A 19,071-nucleotide genomic window follows, 5' to 3' on the forward strand; every position below is an offset into this window, starting at 1 on the left:
GTCGAGTGGCAGGGCCAGGACGCACAGCAGCCAGATCCCAGATTTAGCCCCTGGCAGGGGAGCTCTGTCATCTCCTGTGGCGGATGTGGGCTCTGGTGTCAGGAGCGGGCCTGGCCCAGGGCAGGGCGAAGGGGGGCAGCCTGGGCAGCCTGGGGGGGTGCACCTGGAGCTAGGGCTGGCACTTGTTTCCTCAAGGGTCCTGGGACTGGGTCACACACTTTGTTTTCTGCTTCGTGTGACCCTCCAAGACAGAAACAACTTGGCCTGGTAGGGGGTTTAGGAACTCGGGTTGGGGAGCTTCCCTTGGGCAGCTGCCATTAGGAGGGTCTGAGTCCAATTTGCTGGCCTTGAAGCAGAGCAGATTCCTGTGCTGTCCTGAGGGCTGTGAGCCTGAGCTGGACAAACGGCGGGAAGATGGGGAAGTTTGGCTCTGTGCCCAGATGATCACTAGAACTGTGATTCAATCAAGGTCCCTTGACTCTAGTAGCTATGAGCCAAGAACACTTAGGATATTTTTTTTTTTTAATATTTATTTATTTGGTTGCATCGGGTCTTAGTTGCAGCAGGCGGGCTCCTTAGTTTCGGCATGCAAGTGGGATCTAGTTCCCTGACCAGGGATTGAACCCCGGGCCCCCTGCATTGGGAGCGCAGAGTCTTAACCACTGCACCACCAGGGAAGTCCCTTAAGATAATTTTATGAACTTAATTTTTTTTTTATACTTTTTTAAAATAAATTTATTTATTTATATTTTATTTTTGGCTGTGTTGGGTCTTCGTTGCTGCGTGCAGGCTTCCTCTAGTTGTGGCGAGCAGGAGCTACTCTTCACTGCAGTGCGCAGGCTTCTCATTACAGTGGCTTCTCTTGTTGCAGAGCACGGGCTCTAGGCGCGCGGGCTTCAGTATTTGTGGCTTGTGGGCTCTAGAGCGCAGGATCAGTAGTTGTGGCGCATGGGCTTAGTTGCTCCATGGCATGTGGGATCTTCCCGGACCAGGGCTCGAACCCGTGTCCCCTGCATTGGCAGGCGGATTCTTAACCACTACGCCACCAGGGAAGTCCCTGAAATCTTTTATTTTTTAATTCAAAGATTTTATGGTTCTAAAGTTCTGTAATTGTAGAATCAGAGTTTTACAGGCCTAAGATATCTCTGCAGGTCTGTGGATTTTGCATCCCTGGGTGCTAAAATTCTATGCTACTAAAATCTACAATTCTTTGTTTTTGTCATTGTTTTTGAATGACAAAGCTACTTTTAATACTTTGGGCTGAGTCCTGCAGGAAAAAAATCACTGGGAAGGGGTAAACCCCTCAGCCCAGAAATGGCCCTGGGGGAGAGGGGCTCCCTGAAGGAAGGTAGCACAGGAGCGACATGTTGCAGACTCAGGGCCAAAGGGAACACCCTCGGTGCTGGGCCTGGGAGCACACGGTGGGGGCTCCAGCCACACAGGCCAAGGGCCAGAGGGTTAGACATGGAGCCACAAAGCTGCTTGGGTTCCTCCCTCTCATTTGCCTTTTTCTGCTTCTGCTGCATGATCTCTGAGTCTGTCCGCTGCTGGGTGGCAGCAGAAAGCCATCATCTGGGTGCTTTCCCTTAACTGAGTACTATACTCTGCTTTCTCATATTCCTCTGGTGGGCGAGCTCGTGCTGGTTACTGAGGGTCATGCGATGACTCCGGCCCACCTCCACTGGGTCCCCTCGTTCAGCCCAATTGCAGACATTGCAGGCCAATGTTATAATTAGTTGAGTGTGACAGTTTCTAAGAGTTCATGATTTGAAGATTTAAGGTTACTATGATTCCGGATTCTGTGCGTCCATAGAGTTAATGACTGACCCCAGCCTCTGGGCAGGAAGTGACCAGCACCCATCCTCCCTGGTGCTAGCCAGGGGGTGTGCCAGGTATGGAGATCACAGAGGGTGGCCAGTAGGGCCCTGGTCAGTGGAGCTGCCTCAAGGGCACAACAGTGCTCAGGGCCAGGATGGAACCCTCAGAACCAAAACAGAGTGCCCTGTGTCCAGGGTAGGAGCCACTTCTCCCTAGTCGGGGGGTGGGGGGTGGGGCAAACCCTACCTTCTGTGCTGCCCCAGGCAGCCCCCTCTCCAAGCTCAGTGGCATCAGCCAGTCCATGAGGGGCCCTGGCAGACACAATGGAGCTCAGAGAGGGATGTAGGGAATGGACAATCCAGGAGGGCTTCCTGGAAGAGTACAGCCTTTGGCAGCTTGTGTTATCTGTTGACTTTGTTATTTGCTCTACCGGCCTGAGTTCTCCAGAAGAGCCGAGCTGTGTTCATCATCCTGCTCCCTGCTGCACTTGGCACGTGCCTACACGCCATCCGAACTGAATGAATAGTTTCCTTACTCCTGTGTCTGTCTCCCCTTAGAATGTAAATAGGGATCTCTGTTTCCTTCACCGCTGATACCAGCGCCCAGCACACAGTAGGCGCTCGTCGCGAGTGCAATGGCGCTGCGGTCCCATGAGGGGGCGCTCGCACTGCGAAGCATCTCCCGAGGCCACACTTGGGCAGGCGGGGCGAACTACAAGTCCCATGGTGCCTCGCGGGCGCCGGCCGTCCTGCGCAGGCGCGGCCGCTCTCCGGTGTCCTCTGTGCGGGCGAACTAGGCCGCGGGTCCAAGGCGGAGGCCGCGGGAGCGCGTCCGAGAGTCGAGTCCGCCGCGCGCCGCCGCCATGCCGGACAGCTGGGACAACAACGTGTACCCCGAGCCCCCGCGCCGCACGCCGGCGCCCTTGCCGCAGACCTCTCTGACCAACCCTATCACCTATTTTACGAAGGCTTTCGACCTCCTCGTGGACCGGCCAGTGACCCTCGCGAGAGGTACGAGCCCCAGCCGGGCCTTGCGCCCCGGGGGCCCCCAACCGTTCCCGGGCCCCCCGCACCCGTCACTCAGCCTGGACCCCCACTGCACCCCAGGCCTCACCTCTTGGGACGCCCCAACTCACACACACACCAAGAGCCCTCACTGCTGTATGGCCCCAGCTGCCGTCCACGGACCCCTGGTCTCCGGCCTCTCTCAAATGTTAGGGGCTGTTTGCTGATCGAAGTCATCTGCGTCCTGAGGCTTGTTAGATCCCACTCTCCCTGCACGCTTTGCATCCTGCGTTTTGCACAGCAGGCGGTCACAGAGGGCTGTTGAGGTACAAGGGTTCTCCCAACCCTTTGCATGCCTGCAAAATGGCCCGGGTGGTCACTGATGGCCGAGGCCCCTTCCACCTACGTGTGCTGTAACTTGCCCTGCGTGTGTGCCCACGCTTGAGAGCTGCCCAAATTCCGCCATCTCTGGTCCAAAATGGTGAACGTTTTAAACCATCGTTGTCCAGTTTTGTGGTTCAGCCATCTTGGTGGTGCAGCAGGCAGAGCATAATGCCCTTAGTCCCTAGTGCCAGGCGATTCATTCATGCACCTAATTAATCAATCCATTCGTTCAACAACAGAACATTTGGGGTGCATAGCATGCTCTGGTGGCTCTTTGTCGGGGGAGGAACCACCCCCACCCCACCCCACCCCGCCCCAAGGTCTGGAAAAGACAGTAGTGGATCGCTCCCTCTTTTGTATAGCAGTTTTCTAGAAAGTTTTTTATACGTCTGGATGGATGAGATCTCACTAGGTCTAACTTGTTCATTTACCCATGGGGAAGTTGAGGCCGGAAGGTCAGCAGTAGCAGAACTGGGACTGGAATCCCTGCTGGTGGCTCCCTGTTGGGGCCTCTTTGCCTCCACAGTGGAATCCCCATGCTCTGGGGGAGCTGGGCCTGCAGGAGGGACTGTAGCAGGGTGTGGGCTTGCAGAGAACGGGCTCTGAATCCTGCCATCTCTCAGAGCCTGGGTCTCCTCTCTGTAAATGAAAAGGATCTGCCCCCCATAGGGTTATCGTGGGGACAAAGTGAGTTAATGTATTATGCAACACAGGGTGGTTCCTGGCTTACAAGAAACTCCATAAACGGTAGACATTGCCATTTGTAGCCCAGTCCTTTCCAGGACTGTCTGCCAGCCCACACCTCTTCTTTGGGAGTCCAATTGCCAGTCTTTGTAAAAGCTGAGAACATTTGGGAAACCTGCCTCTTCCACGGCTTACGAGAAATACAAAGCTAAGAGCCCTTTCAAACTGTGGCTTGTCCAAACCAATAGGGCCTTTGGACTTGGGGTTTTCTCTTTGCACCTGAGGTTTTCTCTTTGCAGAGTTTATAGAGCGGCAGCATGCCAAGAACAGGTATTATTACTACCACCGTGAGTTCCGCCGCGTGCCGGACATCACTGAGTGCAAGGAAAAGGACATATTGTGCATGTTTGAAGCAGAAATGCAATGGAGAAGAGACTAGTAAGTTCTCCCCCTTGGGCTTCTTCTTTTAGTCAGTGAATACTACTGAAAGCCCTGTGCAATGAGCATATTCCCTCCCGATGCCATGAGATGGTGGCCAACCCAGATCTAGGGGTGGAGCGGCCAGACCACAGGGCTCCCAGGCCCTGCCTTCATTTTACTTTCCAAGTACAGGGAATCCTTATAGACTTAGACCAGCGGTCCCCAACCTTTTTGGCACCAGGGACCAGTTTCATGGAAGACAGCTTTTCCACGGGTTGGCGGTCGGGGGGGAGGTTCAGACAGTAATGCGAGCGACGGGGAGTGGCAGATGAAGCTTCGCTGGCTCACGCGCCTGCCACCCAACGCCCACCTCCTGCTGTGCAGCCATGGACCGTAGTGGTCTACGGCCCTGGGGGTTGGGGACCCCTGTTGTTCACCATCTTTCTCATTTTCCTTTCAGCAAAGTTGATCAGGAAATCGTCAACATTATCCAGGAAAGGCTAAAGGCCTGTCAGCAGAGGGAAGGTGAGAGCTACAGGCAGAACTGTGCCAAGGAGCTGGAGCAGTTCACCCAGGTGGCCAAGGCCTACCAGGACCGCTGTGAGTCAGCACCACCCCAGCCTGCCCCCAGCTACTCCTGCTTCTGCCACCTCACTTCACAGTCCTCCTTCCAGTCTCCACACAGCTGGGTACTAAACATTTTGCTAATTAGCCCAGTCTCTGGTGGTTGTAGAAAAAAATCACCTTACCTCATCCCTTGTCTGCTCAGTAACTTGTCTTAGCCGCCTGAGCCCTCCCTGCATGGAGAAAAGACCACAAATTCCCATCATGGACCATGACTCCCCTCCCCATCTCTTTCCCAGATCATGACCTGGGGGCCCATTATTCTGCCAGGAAGTGCCTGGCAAAACAGAAGCAGAGGATGCTGGCAGAGAGAAAAGCCGCCAAAGAGGCTGCTGCTGCCTGAGGCAGCTCGAACCACCTCACGTGTCTGTCGCTGTTGCTAAAATAAAGAGTAAAGGAATCTCTGTGGTGTCATCTTTAGCCCCCAACCTTGACACACTGATAAGCTTTATTCAGATTTCTCATCTTACTGGCCCCATTTCCCTTCCAAATTCAGCCACCACTAAACTTGAGAATAGGGAGTTCCCTGATGGTCCAGCGGGTTAGGGACTCTGCACTTTCACTGCTGGGGGCCTGGGTTCAACCCCTGGTCGGGAAACGAAGATCCCACAAGCTTCATGGTACGGCCCCCCCCAAAAAAACGAGACAACTATATAAACTAGTTTCAATCACTTTATTTTTCTTATAGAAAACTATGTGGTGGCTACAGCTGGAGCCTGGGTCCTCTGCACGGAAACTCTGGTGTGGGTCTTCACAAGATGGTCAGTGAATTCCTAAAAAGACAAAAGAGGCTTCAGTTGTAACCAAACAGACTGCTACCCTTTGCTTTGCCCGGCCTGCCTAACAGGGTAGCGGGGCAGGCAGTACCTGATACGGAGACTTGGTGAACACCGTCTCTTTCCAGAGATCAGGAGTGAGATAACTGTAGGTCTTGGAAATGGCATCAAAAGTGGCCTTGGCTGAAAAAGAGAAAATAGGAGAGGGTTAGTGAACTAACCTGAGATGAACCCCCAGTTACAGCAAGAAGCTGTCGCACTCCTAGGAAGAGAAAGGCCACTGTGGGCCAGTCTGTCGTGCATTAGGAGGGCCTTCCTCTCTCTCTCAAAATACACCAACCACACACAGAATGTGACTGAGCAGAGCTGAGAGAAGCCAGAGTCTACATGTCGGCCACCTACCGAAGTTGCCCAGCGTTGCAGTGCAGCCCCTGGCAGAGGTGTAGCAGTCGTCAATTCCGGCCATCATCAGTAACTTCTTGGGCACAGGGGCTGAGACGATGCCAGTGCCCCTGGGGGCAGGGATGAGGCGCACCAGCACAGAGCCACAGCGGCCAGTCACCTGGGAAGGGGTAGAGTCAGGAGATGGGCTGGAGAGTCTGCACCACTGCAGGCCCTGCCACACACCACCATCCAGCCTACCTTGCAAGGGACAGTATGGGGCTTGCCAATCTTGTTCCCCCAGTAGCCTCGTCGCACTGGGACGATGGAGAGCTTGGCCAGAATGATGGCCCCACGGATGGCAGTGGCTACCTCCTTAGAGCACTTCACACCCAAACCAACATGTCCGTTGTAATCCCCAATGGCGACAAACGCCTGCAAAGAGACTGACGTGGTTGGTGGTCCACTGCCCTTCATAACGTCAGTAGCCACCAACCGCACAGGGTCTGTTGTGCCCCTCAAGGAAAGACCGGCCACCAGGAGACCTATCTGACATCCTGAGGAGATCCTTTCTCTCTCTCCCCATTACGAAAGTCACACGCGTGAAGACAAGTGCAACCATGCAGAGCTGAGAGAGTCTCACAAAAACCTTTGGTAGAAACAGCCTAGGAAAGTAAGATGGCTGGGTTACCTTGAACCTGGTCCGCTGGCCAGCACGGGTCTGCTTTTGCACAGGCATAATCTTCAAAACCTCGTCCTTGAGAGATGCCCCCAAGAAAAAGTCAATGATCTCAGATTCCTACAAGAAAAAAATGTGACAAAACTGTTTAATAAAACCAAAGGTGGAGCCTAGGACCCCTCAATGTCCAACCAATGACAAAGCTCCCTCGACCCCAGGCCAAGGCCCCACCCAAAAAAAAAAAAAAACCTATGTTTACCTTGATGGGCAAAGAAAAGAGATAGATCTCCTCCAGGGACTTGATCTTCATGTCCTTGACCAAGCGGCCCAGCTTGGTGACGGGGAGCCACTGGAAGAGGAAAAGGCGCAGCAGGTGCCCAGGACCGCCTTCCCGGTGCCGTCCAAGGGCCCGCCTCACGCGCAGAGCGCAGACCTACCTCCTTGTCCTCGGCCTTGCCTCCGCGAGCTCCGCGGCCTCGGCCCCGGCCCCGACCGCGACCCCGGCCCCGGCCCCGGACGCCGCTGCCAAAGCCTCCGCGGAAGCCACCACGGCCTCCCATCCCAGGGCCCCCGGGGCCTCCGGGGCCTCCGGGCCCTCCCGCAGCACCGGCGTCATCCGCCATTTGCTAAAAAGAGTAACAAGAACCAGCCAGTCAGTGAGGCCCTGGCATCTACGGACGCCTAGGGCGCCCAGGCCGGGCTTCAGCCCCAGAGCACGGGCGCACCAGCCCGGACCCTGGCCGATGGCGGCGGATTCCCACCGCCCAGGCCCACCGCCCGCCGCTACTAACGCGGATACTCACGTGTTTTTAGGGAAAAAAAGGAAGAAGGCGCCCCCAAGGGAGTCTTTATATAGCGCCAAGCGCCGCGAGATCTCGGCTGTCCCACCCCAATCGCTCTTGCGCCAAGGGCCTATAAAACAGCCTGTGATTGGCTCCGAGGGGCTCCGCCCCCGCCGAGCTCTGCGAGTGCCTGCGTGTGTGTGGCCCCGGAATCTGCGCGACTGGGACGCTGCTATAAGGGGCCTGCTCGGCCTCTACCTCGTATTGTCTGGCTGCAGGTAGGTCTGTTCAGAAGGTGCTTCGGTCTGGCACTTTGCGGTGCTGTGGGGTGATTGGGAGATCGGCGTTGGTTGAAAATCACCTGAGGCTTTGGCCGTGGCCGCAGGTGAGACTCGGCGCCCAGAGCCACCGGGGGCCTCAGCTCACCGCCCGCTCCTCCGTGTGGGGAGGTGAAACCCAGGCCCCGACACGCGCCGCCGCTCCGGGCTCGGTTGCGGCCGCTCTCATGTTCTGGACTCTGGTACCTGATCCCTGATCTCGTCTTCTACACGCAGGATACCTGGATGCTCAGAGCCTGAGGCCGACGACGCCATGACCGCGGGGGAAGGGGGGCTCTGCTTTCGTTTTTCAATAAAGCTGTTGATCTAATTCATCCGTGTGTGGGTGTTCTTGATTCCCCGACTACCATCCTGGAAAACGCATCTGCTGACGTGGGGACCGAGGTGTGCTGTGGAGGAGAGACCTTTGTGGGACACCTCTTCCAGGCCAGCTCAACTCTGCTGTGGATGCCACGCAGGGGTAGAACCCGGTTTTGGAGGTTGGCAGGTGATTTCTAAGATCCCACCCTCCAAAAGCGGCAGAGCCAGGTTTGAAACCATATTATTTCTACCCACAGCCCGTATCTTCTACATCAGCATGTAAAGTACCTTGAGCTTGAGGTGAGTCAGGCTGAATCAGCAAAACACTAACAAGGGTGGGAGTGTAAGACTTGCAGCTCAGAGGCTTGCAGTGGCTCCCTACTGCTCTCAGGAAAGGGTTAGGGCCTTTAGGATTTGATGAGCTCAACACTCAGTGGTATTGAAACTGCAGTTCTCTGTTCTGTGCCTCACACATGGAAATTGGTTTCCCTACATCTTTCCTCATAGGCCTACCCAGGCGGTCAGCCTACCTGCTCTGGGAGGCTCTCCCACATGCTAGGCTCCTGCTGCGGTACCACGGAAATCTGATCCTCACTCCTGGTCTGTACCCTGGAGCTAGCTCCATAGGTCTCTGATCCTAAGAGATCTGGTGATGAGTCAATGTCTAAACCCCCTGAGCTCTTGGGGGTCTGGCTACCTGGGCAGCCTATTTGAGGAAGGAGAGGGGAACAGTCCCTGCACTCCTGCTGGAGCCTCATCTTTGGGGAAGTAGCCCCTGGAAGCTTGGTTCCAGCCTTAGTGCTATTTGAAGATGGCTGTCAGCCACCCCAAAGGCAGAGGCAAGGCAGCGGCTCCAGAGACCTATGCCGGGTCTGGGCTGCCCTGTGACTCTTGAGAGGGGAGCAAGAGCCAGGTGGTGCCCTGGGCCAGGGCTGTGATTGGCCTGAGCTGGACAATGCCACTGTGATGTCAGCCTGCTCCTGCTATGAAATGGGGGTTCCTGAGCCCCAGCGGTCAGTGGAGCTGCCATCCAGACAGAGATCATGGTGAGCTTTTAGACCTGTCCAGAGCTGGACCCCATTCCTCACTAAGATGATGTGCACAGTGGGGTACAAGCTCCCAAATAGGACACGGAAACCTTTCAGAGGGCTCTGGCCAAGTCTTTTTTTTTAAAATAGTATTTATTTATTTGGTTGCACTGGGTCTTAGTTGTGGCTCACGGGCTCCTTAGTTGAGGCTTGAGAACTCTTAGTTGCAGCATGCATGTGGGATCTAGTTCCCTGACCAGGGATCGAACCCGGGCCCCCTACATTGGGAGCACAGATTCTTATCCACTGTGCCATCAGGGAAGTCCCTCTGGGCAAGTGTTAACTCCAGGCCAAGGCCAGCTTCTACAGCTGGAGGTTGGTAGTCATGGGGGGTCTTGACCCTCACCGCTGTCACCTCAAAGTGGGTGCTGACCCAGCCCTCCACTTGGGGCTCTCATGTGGCCCACCTCCCACCCAAAGCTTCCTGGGGTCCTTCTCTGGGCATGTGGAGTGGGGAGCCAGATCCCGGTCCCAGCCAGGCCCTGATGCTGGCCTGGCCTTTGCAGAGTGGCGGGTATGAGCTCAACCTCTTCGCCAGCCCTCCCGACTGCAACTTCCTGTGCTCTGTCTGCCATGGAGTTCTCAAGAGGCCGATGAGGTTGCCATGCAGCCACATCTTCTGCAAGAAGTGCATCCTCCCGTGGCTAGCCAGGTGCTACTGGGCACCCAAAAGGCTGGGAGGGCAGGGGTGGGGCTGGGAGCCATTCCTGGGGCCCAGAACAGAGAGGAAGGTCAGCCAAGCACTAGGTCATGACGGCCATAAAGTTCAGCTGCCAAATCTCCTGGGACACTAATGTATGTGAGTCTGGTCACCCTGTGGTATCTGCAGCCCTTAGCCCCAGCCTCAGAGCTGAGAGCTCCCTATAAAGCCCTCTTATGTCTCTTCCAACTAAAGAGAAGGAGGGACCACCAGGGGAGGCATGTTGCTGCCACTTGCTCTCCTCCCACTCCCAACAATCACCCCCACTCATGTCTCCTAGACAAAAGACCTGTCCGTGCTGCAGGAAAGAGGTGACACAGAAAAAGATGGTCCATGTGAATAAACTCCGGAAGATCATTGGCCGCCTGGAAGTCAAGGTAGCTCAAAACACCCACTCCCACCACCCTACCCTCCTCACCCCTGTAGGGGTGGGGCGCAGAGCCAGAAGAGGGGTTGAAAAGAATCCCATCCTCAGAACTGAGGGTTTCTACACCAACAGACTGCCCTCCTTGAAGTCATCAGACTTGGCTGAATTTGAGTCACTTCTCTACCCCTTACTTGCTGTGTGACTTTGGGCATGTTACCTAACCTTTCTGAGCTCCAGGAGCCCCAGCTGTAAAATGGGGATTATAGAGGATGGAGTGTCTGTTGTGCTGCCCATTACTCTCCAGCCCCGTAGTTTTATAGATGGGGAAATTGAGATTTTTTTTTTTTAAAAACCTGACTGGGCAGTTCCCTCATGGTCTAGTGGTTAGGATTCAGTGCTTTCACTGCCATGGCTCAGGTTCAATCCCTGGTCGGGGAACTAAGATCCCACAAGCCACACAGTGGAACCAAAAAAAAAAAAACCTGGCATACAAACAATCCACCAGACCATGTAACTCCCTGTTCTCTAAACCTCAGGTCCTGTCCCCCTCCTCTCAGAGATCTAGATTTTTCCCACCTCCAAGCATTTGCTCCACTGTTTCCCTCTCTCCACCAAGCCAGTGGTACATAAGAGCTTGGGAGGCTCCCAGTTCAGTGGTTCCTGCTCAGTGGAATGCCATGGATGGAAGATTCTATGGGGGGCGGCCGGCTCATGGCTGGCAGTGTCTCACCTGGTTTGGCTCACACGATGCTCTCCTCCACCCCCAGTGCAAGAACGCCGAAGCTGGCTGCCTGGTGACGTGCCCCCTGGCCCATCGGAAGGGGCACCAGGACTCATGCCCTTTCGAGCTGATGGCCTGTCCCAACGAGGGGTGCACGTCGCGGGTGCCTCGTGGGAACCTGGCCGAGCACCGGCAGAATTGCCAGCATGGTGCCCATCAGCGCTGCCCCCTGGGCTGCGGGGCCACCCTGGGCCCGGACGAACGCGCAAGCCACAACTGCTACCGTGAGCTGCGCGAGGCCTGGTGCCAGCGCCAGGAGCGCTGCCGGACCCTGGTGCTGTGCCTGCTACAGCGCATTCGCAAGGTGTACCGGTCTGCCAACCTCATCCGCCGGCAGCTGGCCCAGCTCGGAGAGTTCCTGGAAGATGACGGCCTGCTCTTGGGCGCCCCGCAAGAGGAGGCTGAGGCCCCCCCAGAAGGCAGCATTGGGGCTGAGATGTGGGGGGCCCAGGGCCAAGCTACCTTGTAAATAGGGGAGTAAATAAACGCAGAGCCCAGGCCTGGCCGCCTCACCACCGCTGTGCTTGCTGGCCTCACGCCTCCCCCTCCAAGCATTACCTCATCTGAAAGGGACATCTTGGCCTGTTTCCCTGGACCTTTCCAAGTTCTTTCCCACCAGTTCTTCACACTGGCTCACCGGCTTCTCTGGTGTCTCCCAAGTGCCTAGAACAGTGCTTTGCACGTGGAATGTGCTCAATGAATATTTGAACGACTCTGAAATCACCCGATTTATTAATTTACCTGTGATATTTCTCATACTATACCGGAAGCCCTAAGGCAGAGCCCGGTTCACAGGCTCTATCTGCTAACTCACCACACCTGACCACTCTTGCCCCAAATCCCAGAATGCCAAGGGGGCAGGAGTCTTGGGGTTACTTTAGTAAACATTTCCTACGAATACCTTTTTTGCTTTTTTTAAATACATTTATTTATTTATAAATAAAAATGCGCACAGCCTTTTGCTGTGGCGAGCCGGGTCTACTCTTCTTGCGGTGAGCGGGCTTCTCACTGCAGTGGCTTCTCTTGTTGCGTAGCACGGGCTCTAGCCGCACAGGCTTCAGTAGTTGTGGCTTGCGGGCTCTAGAGCGCAGGCTCAGTAGTTCTGGCGCAGGGGTTTAACTTTAGTTGATCTGCAGCATGTGGGATCTTCCCGGACCAGGATTCGAACTCATATCTCCTGCAGTGGCAGGCGGATTGTTAACCACTGAGCCACTAGGGAAGTTCCCGAATACCTTTTTAAATGTCCAGTAAAATGACAGGCAGCTGGAGACCCCAGCACGCTGCCAGTCGGCCCCAGCCGCTTCCACGTTGTTCTACAGCCAGCCCTCTAGGCCGGAAACGCTTCTGCCATCTTCCGCTTCCTGACGCCGCTCCGCTGCCCACAGCAAAGATGTCGCCGAGGCCGTAGCGCTGGTGACGTCACAGTAGTTGCCGGCTGTGACGCCATCTCCCGGCGCCGACAGTGTGGTGTGGCGCCCAGGTTTCCTTCACGCGGCGGCGGCGGCGGCGGCAGTGGCGACATGGCGGAGGCGGTGGCCGGAGTGGGCCGCTTTAAGTCCAAGTGAGCCGGGGCGCCACCGGGGGAGGGAGCCGGCTTCGCAGCCGGAGTAGCCAAGGCGCCTGGCGTGGGTCCTGCACCCATTCGGTTTGGGGATGGGGTGAGGGCTGTATACGGGCAGGCCCGCGGCGTCTTCGCGGGAGAGCCGGCACTGACTGCTCTCGGAGGGCGGGCACTGAAGTCCCGCCGGGTGAAGCTGGCTTCCGCTACTTAAACTTGGAGCCGGTTTGGGGAGGGGGAGGGGGACAAGAAATCCCAGAGAGGGAGGAAAGGGCGAACTGAGCACAGGTCGAGGCTGGTCCTAGACGGGAGCGGGACTCCCCAGCGCTCAGGTAGCGGGAGAAGAACCACCTCTGGGGCAGGCGGCCTGGGGGGGTTTCATCTGCTGTCCCTCTTCTCCGGGGAGCAGGAAGAGAGGTCAGGAGATGGGCTGGTCCTCCGTGGTCAGGAAGCCCTCAATCCCGTGCTTTTTCAACCCCTAAACTTATGCTGAACATCTCAGTGCCCGGGACTAGACAGACTCAGCCTCGCCTTGTGCAGCAGTCTGGTGGGATAAACATATTAAGCAAATCGTTTCTATCAGGGCCTGTGATACGCATTAGCAAGGGGAAGCCCTGATGCCAAGACCATCTGTTGGACGAGTGGGTTCAGGGGGGCTCCGTTTCATCTTGGCTGTCAGGCTTCCTCCAGCGGAGTCAGCCAGGCACCTTTGAAATTCGGGAAGAGAGACCCAGGCCACATACAGGGAACAGCCCGTGTGAACACAAAGAGTCAGGAGACACCCGTCGAGGCAGGGTCTTGTAAACGTGTAAGGAGAGCGGAGGGCTTTAAGGCAGGGTGATGACATGAACAGAGTTATGTTCTAGAAGGCCTCTCTGGGAGCAGGGTTTGAGAGAGTGATAGGGACCAAGTGAAGAGGCTGGAGCAGCTCCCCGGAGAGGAGAGTGCAGTGGCTTGGACCAGCATGGAAGTATCCGAGAGGGAGGGGAGAGGACAGCCTGACAGCTTTGCTGAAATGAGAATCTGCTCAGAGAGTGCAATGGAGGAAGGAGCCAGGCTTGGGGAAGGGGCAGGCTGGACCTCAGGGATGAAAATGTTGAGGAAGATGTTGAAGAGAATGTCGCTCTGGGCTGGTATCCCAGCCTGGCCTCTCATGGCCAGCAGGGGGCCCCCAAGGCCTGGGTTCCTCCATACTGGGAGTCTCTGGGAAGACTTGGACTGCCCTGGGACCCGTGTGTAACCCGTGTGTAATCTTCTGTAACACGGGGTTACCAACACCCACCTCACAGTACAGCTGAGAGAGTTAAAGAAAGGAACAGTAGAAGAGCTCGTCACTCTCCCTCCCTCATGTCCCCTGCATCCCTGCTGTTACCCAGGAACTCTTCAAGGGTAGGGCCCTATTGGGTTGATCTCTGGGAGAGCACCTAGCGCAGGGCTGGGCACTGAGGACCAAGGGGTGGGTGGTTCACTCTCTCCCCGTCTTTCCTCCAGTTATGCTGTCGAGCGCAAGATCGAGCCTTTCTACAAGGGCGGGAAGGTGCAGGTACTGGCCCAGGGGAGCAGAGTGGTGGGGCAGGCAGGGGCTGAAAAGTGTTGCCTTGACTGAGACCCCTTTGTCACTAGCTGGATCAGACTGGGCAGCACCTCTTCTGTGTCTGTGGCACCAGAGTCAACATCCTGGATGTGGCCTCAGGGACTATGCTGCAGAGCCTGGAGCAGGTGCGGGCGGGGGAGGGTCAGGGTAAGGGGCTGGTGGGGGGGGCAGCCTATTCTCATGGCACCCTGTGCGTTCACTCTTGCCCCAGGAGGACCAGGAGGACATCACTGCCTTTGATCTCAGCCCCGATGACAAGGTATATGGAACCGGGACAAGAGGTGGGCTCCGGTACCTCCCAACCAGAGTTGATGAGGACGGGGTCCATGCCTCTGCCTCCAGCTGAACTGCATGCTCCCCCAGGTGCTGGTGACAGCCAGCCGGGCACTGCTGCTGGCTCAGTGGGCCTGGCAAGAGGGCAGCATCACCCGCCTGTGGAAGGCAATACACACAGCCCCTGTGGCCACCATGGCCTTTGACCCCACCTCCACGCTGTTAGCCACAGGTAGGACCCCGGCTGGGTAGAGGGGCCGGCTAGAGCCAGGCAGGGGGCTTTGGGCATACAGCCCCCGCACCTCAAATACATTCCCACAGGCGGCTGTGATGGGGCCGTGCATGTCTGGGATGTCGTGCGGCACTATGGGACACACCACTTTCGGGGCTCACCGGGCGTCATACAGTGAGTAGGGGTGGAGGAGGGAGGGAGGGTGTGTGGGTGGGGTGTCACAGTCAGGGTGGCACAGCTCATCAGCCCCACCCCACCTGCCTGCAGTTTGGTGGCCTTCCACCCGGACCCCGCACGCCTGCTCCTCTTCTCCTCAGCCGCAGACACCAGCATCCGCGTGTGGTCGCTGCAGGAGCAGTCGTGCCTGGCCATACTGACTGCCCACTACAGCGCTGTCACTTCTCTGACTTTCAGTGCCGATGGTCACACCATGCTCAGGTCAGTGGCCAGCCACCCAGGCCTTGGCAGGAAAGGGAGGGCCACAGCTGAGACTCGGGAACTGAGGTGGCTGTTTACCCCCAGCTCAGGCCGTGACAAGATCTGCATTGTTTGGGACCTGCAGAGCCTCCAGGCCACGAGGACCGTGCCGGTGTTTGAGGTGGGGCACCAGGGCCAGTGAGTGGGGCGGGGTGGGAGGTGGGGCTGCCACCTCTGACCTGCTCGTCCTCAGAGTGTGGAGGCTGCGGTTCTGTTGCCAGAGGAGCCGGCACCGGAGCTGGGTGTGAAGTCTGCGGGCCTGCACTTCCTGACAGCTGGCGACCAAGGTGGGTGGGGCCAGGCCAGGGCAGGCAGCAGGAGTAAGGGAGGCCTGTGGACCTGTGAGTCCCAGCGGCCCTTGTCCCCACACAGGCACGCTGCGCGTGTGGGAGGCGGCCTCTGGGCAGTGTGTCCATGCACAACGGCAGCTGCCAGGCCCCGGGCAGGAGCTGACCCACTGCACCCTGGCCCGAGCCGCTGGCCTGCTCCTCAGCGTCACTGCCGACCACAACCTGCTGCTCTATGAGGCCCGCTCCCTGCAGCTGCAGAAACAGGTGAGCAAGTGCTGCCCCTGCTCGGCCCACAGCCCAGGATGCCACCCCTCCACTCACACAGGCCCTGGCCTGTGTCCCTCCCGCCCCCACAGTTTGCCGGCTACAGTGAGGAGGTGTTGGACGTCCGGTTTCTCGGGCCCGAGGATTCCCACGTTGTGGTGGCCTCTAACAGCCCCTGCCTGAAAGTATTTGAGCTGCAGACATCCGCCTGCCAGATTCTCCACGGCCACACAGGTGAGGGCGCCAGGCCAGCGCCCCGGACTTCACCCAGGACTGGATTGCCCCGCCTTGCCACAACTGTTCTCTAGCCATGTCCTCTCCACCTTTTTCTAGACATTGTGCTGGCCCTAGATGTGTTCCGGAAGGGGTGGCTCTTCGTTAGTTGTGCCAAGGTGAAGCACCACGAGAGGTGGGGGGGACAGGGCCCCGGGTTGGGAAGCCCAGCCCAGCCTCTCGTCACCCATCCCATCCCCAGGATCAGAGCATCTGCGTCTGGAGGATGAACAAGGCGGGCAAGGTGGCCTGTGTGGCTCAGGGCTCTGGACACACACACAGCGTGGGCACCATTTGTTGCTCAAGGTAGCGGTTCAGGGCTGGGGTCCGGGGTGTCATGGAGACAGAGGCAGGTTTCGCCTTGCTTTCTGAGTCTCCAGCCCAGGAATGTGGACTAGAGGACAGGGGCTGGGGCATCCCCAGATGCTACTGTAGGAGGTTCCTAAGAAGTGATCTTAAGGTTGTGTGGTTAAAAGGGGAGGGGTGTTAGACCAGGGACAATGACACTAAGCAGCGTCCAGGGGGAGAGGGTGCTCTTTAGGCCTGGGACTCCCATTGCTGGGACCAAGTCTCCAGGTTTGACAGCACTGAGGGCAGGCAGTGCAGACTCGAGTGGAAGCAGGTGGTCCCAGAGGTGTTCAGGCGGTGGCACATTAGTTCACATTCCGGGACAGTCTTTCTGGTTTGGACCAGGGTCTGACAGGCCTGAGCTGTGGTGCGCTGCAGACAGGTCTGGCCAGGGCTCAGCAGGTGTCTCCCCCTCCCCCAAATCGGGCCTCAGGCTGAAGGAGACCTTCCTGGTGACGGGCAGCCAGGACTGCACTGTGAAGCTGTGGCCCCTCCCTGAAGCCCTGCCATCCAAGAGCACAGGCCCCGATGGTGGCCCTGTCCTCCTACAGGCCCAGGCCACACAGCACTGCCACGACAAGGTGACCGCACGCAGCACACAGGTGGGGTCGTAGCAGGGCCCTTGCTGGGATGGGGATCTGAGCTGCTGCCTGCTTCCACCACCAGGACATCAACAGTGTGGCCATTGCCCCCAACGACAAGCTGCTGGCCACGGGGTCACAGGACCGCACGGCCAAACTCTGGGCCCTGCCACAGTGCCAGTTGCTGGGCGTCTTCTCGGGCCACCGGCGTGGCCTCTGGTGTGTCCAGTTTTCGCCCATGGACCAGGTGTTGGCTACGGCCTCGGCCGATGGCACCGTCAAGCTCTGGGCACTGCAGGACTTCAGCTGCCTCAAGGTAAGCCGCCCTCAGCCCAGGCCTGGCCCCCCACCTGGTGACACCTCACACCTCCCCTCTCCTCACCCTGCAGACATTCGAGGGACATGATGCTTCTGTGCTGAAGGTGGCCTTTGTGAGTCGCGGCACACAGCTGCTGTCCAGGTGAGTGGGTGAGGGCGGGGCAGGGTTAGGGGTGAGCTGGGGGCAGGCCCCAGGGCTGAGCCCCCTCCCAATCCCGAACCCAGCGGCTCTGATGGGCTCGTGAAGCTGTGGACCATCAAGAACAATGAGTGTGTGAGGACGCTGGACGCCCACGAGGACAAGGTCTGGGGGCTGCACTGCAGCCGGCTGGATGACCATGCTCTCACTGGCGCCAGCGACTCTTGCGTCATCCTCTGGAAGGTGTGTGGCCTGGGGTGAGGTGGGGGGACAGTGGGCAGGACAGCGTGGGTGTGCCATTCTGACCCCAGTCTGACCCCAGGATGTGACCGAGGCGGAGCAGGCAGAGGAGCAGGCCAAGAGAGAGGAGCAGGTGGTCAAGTGAGTTGGGGGTCTCCACCCAACCCCGCCCGGCAAGTCCCATGCGTTAGCACCACCCCCGCCCCTTGGAGTAGGGCACATTGGCGTCCCTTCTCTCTATATCTTGGGGAAACTGAGGCTCGGAGCAGCAACACAGCTCACCCCCAGCGGGTGCTCAGGCCCGGGCTGCAGACTCCTCAGCCAGCCCCTGATGGCTCTGCTTTCAGCCCTAGCCAGGTCCCCGAGTGGTCCTGTCCCCTCCTTCCCCCACCAGGCAGCAAGAACTGGACAACCTGCTATACGAGAAGCGGTACCTGCGGGCGCTGGGCCTGGCCATCTCTCTAGACCGGCCCCACACTGTGCTGACTGTCATCCAGGGTCAGTGCTGCCTCGGGCCAGACAGGCGGGGCGGGGGGTAGTCTCTCGGGTCCTTGGTGCCCCTTCCCCAGGGCTCAGTCTCCTCTCTCCTCCTCCCGTAGCTATCCAAAGGGACCCCGAGTCCTGCGAGAAGCTGGAAGCCACGGTGCTCCAACTGCGGCGAGACCAGAAAGGTCTGGGGCGGGCAGGTCGGGGCTGGATGGTGCCTAGTAAGGCTGGGGTGGCCCAGCAGGCAGGTCTGACGGTCCCCGTCACCCACAGAGGCCTTGCTGCGCTTCTGTGTCACGTGGAACACCAACTCACGGCACTGCCACGAAGCCCAGGCCGTGCTGGGCGTGCTCCTGCGGCACGAGGCCCCGGAAGAGCTGCTGGCCTACGACGGTGTGCGGGCCTCACTTGAGGCCCTGCTGCCCTACACTGGTATGTAGGCCCAGCCCCGGGTGGGCGCAGGGGGCCATCCAGCCAGACTCCACCTACCCTGATCGCCTGCTGTCCTCCCCCAGAGCGGCACTTTCAACGGCTCAGCCGGATGCTGCAAGCAGCCACCTTCCTGGACTTCCTATGGCACAACATGAAGCTGCCCACCCTCCCCGCGGCCCCCGTGGCCCTCTGAAACACACCAAAATATGTACTTTGCTATCTCGGCTCCCTGTGTCTGTCTGGGCTTTGTCTCGCCCCAGGTCCTGGACCACTGCCTGGGCCAGCCTGAGGCTGGGCCCACCAGCCAGCCCCACCCCCACTCTCTGGCCCAAGATCCCCCAGTCCCTGCCCCTCAGCACAGACACTGGGTGGGGGTCAGTCAGGAGAACTTTACTCAGAAGACGAGGGAGAGTGTAGTCTCCTTGCCCCACCAGCCAGGG

General features: G+C 58.0%; 5 protein-coding genes and 3 non-coding genes across 8 annotated transcripts; 4 read left to right on the forward strand and 4 right to left on the reverse strand.

The window, feature by feature from the left end:
• Positions 1-1,303: 1,303 nt before the first annotated feature.
• On the reverse strand, positions 1,304-1,658 carry LOC137750395 (small EDRK-rich factor 2-like). The gene is given in 2 exon segments (XM_068524762.1): positions 1,304-1,320; positions 1,421-1,658. Coding segments are annotated over 2 exon segments (255 nt in total).
• Positions 1,659-2,577: 919 nt separating this feature from the next.
• NDUFB10 (NADH:ubiquinone oxidoreductase subunit B10) lies at positions 2,578-5,334 on the forward strand. The gene is made up of 4 exons (XM_068565686.1): positions 2,578-2,828; positions 4,190-4,328; positions 4,771-4,910; positions 5,174-5,334. The coding sequence occupies exons 1-4, from the start codon at positions 2,681-2,683 to the stop codon at positions 5,275-5,277; spliced, it is 531 nt and encodes a 176-aa protein (XP_068421787.1). The 5' UTR covers positions 2,578-2,680; the 3' UTR covers positions 5,278-5,334.
• A 254-nt stretch (positions 5,335-5,588) lies between these two features.
• RPS2 (ribosomal protein S2) lies at positions 5,589-7,396 on the reverse strand. Its single transcript, XM_068524371.1, has 7 exons — positions 7,208-7,396; positions 7,030-7,119; positions 6,783-6,890; positions 6,353-6,526; positions 6,113-6,272; positions 5,802-5,893; positions 5,589-5,707 (listed from the first exon to the last, which is right to left on the reverse strand). The coding sequence occupies exons 1-7, from the start codon at positions 7,391-7,393 to the stop codon at positions 5,627-5,629; spliced, it is 891 nt and encodes a 296-aa protein (XP_068380472.1). The 5' UTR covers positions 7,394-7,396; the 3' UTR covers positions 5,589-5,626.
• Positions 5,960-6,086, reverse strand: LOC137750850 (small nucleolar RNA SNORA64/SNORA10 family). Its single transcript, XR_011070628.1, has one exon. It is a non-coding gene; the product is annotated as a small nucleolar RNA SNORA64/SNORA10 family (small nucleolar RNA).
• Positions 6,596-6,729, reverse strand: LOC137750849 (small nucleolar RNA SNORA64/SNORA10 family). The gene has a single exon (XR_011070627.1). It is a non-coding gene; the product is annotated as a small nucleolar RNA SNORA64/SNORA10 family (small nucleolar RNA).
• A 501-nt stretch (positions 7,397-7,897) lies between the features above and the next one.
• LOC137750798 (small nucleolar RNA ACA64) lies at positions 7,898-8,024 on the forward strand. Its single transcript, XR_011070583.1, has one exon. It is a non-coding gene; the product is annotated as a small nucleolar RNA ACA64 (small nucleolar RNA).
• A 1,847-nt stretch (positions 8,025-9,871) lies between these two features.
• Positions 9,872-11,595, forward strand: RNF151 (ring finger protein 151). The gene is made up of 3 exons (XM_068525175.1): positions 9,872-9,930; positions 10,259-10,355; positions 11,113-11,595. Exons 1-3 carry the CDS (start codon positions 9,872-9,874, stop codon positions 11,593-11,595), a joined length of 639 nt encoding a protein of 212 aa, XP_068381276.1.
• Positions 11,596-12,587: 992 nt separating this feature from the next.
• On the forward strand, positions 12,588-18,857 carry TBL3 (transducin beta like 3). Its single transcript, XM_068524118.1, has 22 exons — positions 12,588-12,687; positions 14,176-14,227; positions 14,308-14,403; positions 14,490-14,537; positions 14,642-14,783; positions 14,873-14,957; positions 15,051-15,221; positions 15,306-15,381; positions 15,454-15,547; positions 15,633-15,814; positions 15,907-16,048; positions 16,148-16,206; positions 16,290-16,393; positions 16,869-17,016; positions 17,102-17,332; positions 17,406-17,476; positions 17,560-17,716; positions 17,796-17,854; positions 18,108-18,211; positions 18,313-18,384; positions 18,473-18,631; positions 18,715-18,857. Exons 1-22 carry the CDS (start codon positions 12,647-12,649, stop codon positions 18,822-18,824), a joined length of 2,403 nt encoding a protein of 800 aa, XP_068380219.1. The 5' UTR covers positions 12,588-12,646; the 3' UTR covers positions 18,825-18,857.
• The last annotated feature ends 214 nt before the right edge of the window (positions 18,858-19,071 follow it).

This window comes from Eschrichtius robustus, chromosome 16 (assembly GCF_028021215.1).
Source record: "Eschrichtius robustus isolate mEscRob2 chromosome 16, mEscRob2.pri, whole genome shotgun sequence".
Classification (NCBI taxonomy): Eukaryota; Metazoa; Chordata; class Mammalia; order Artiodactyla; family Eschrichtiidae; genus Eschrichtius; species Eschrichtius robustus.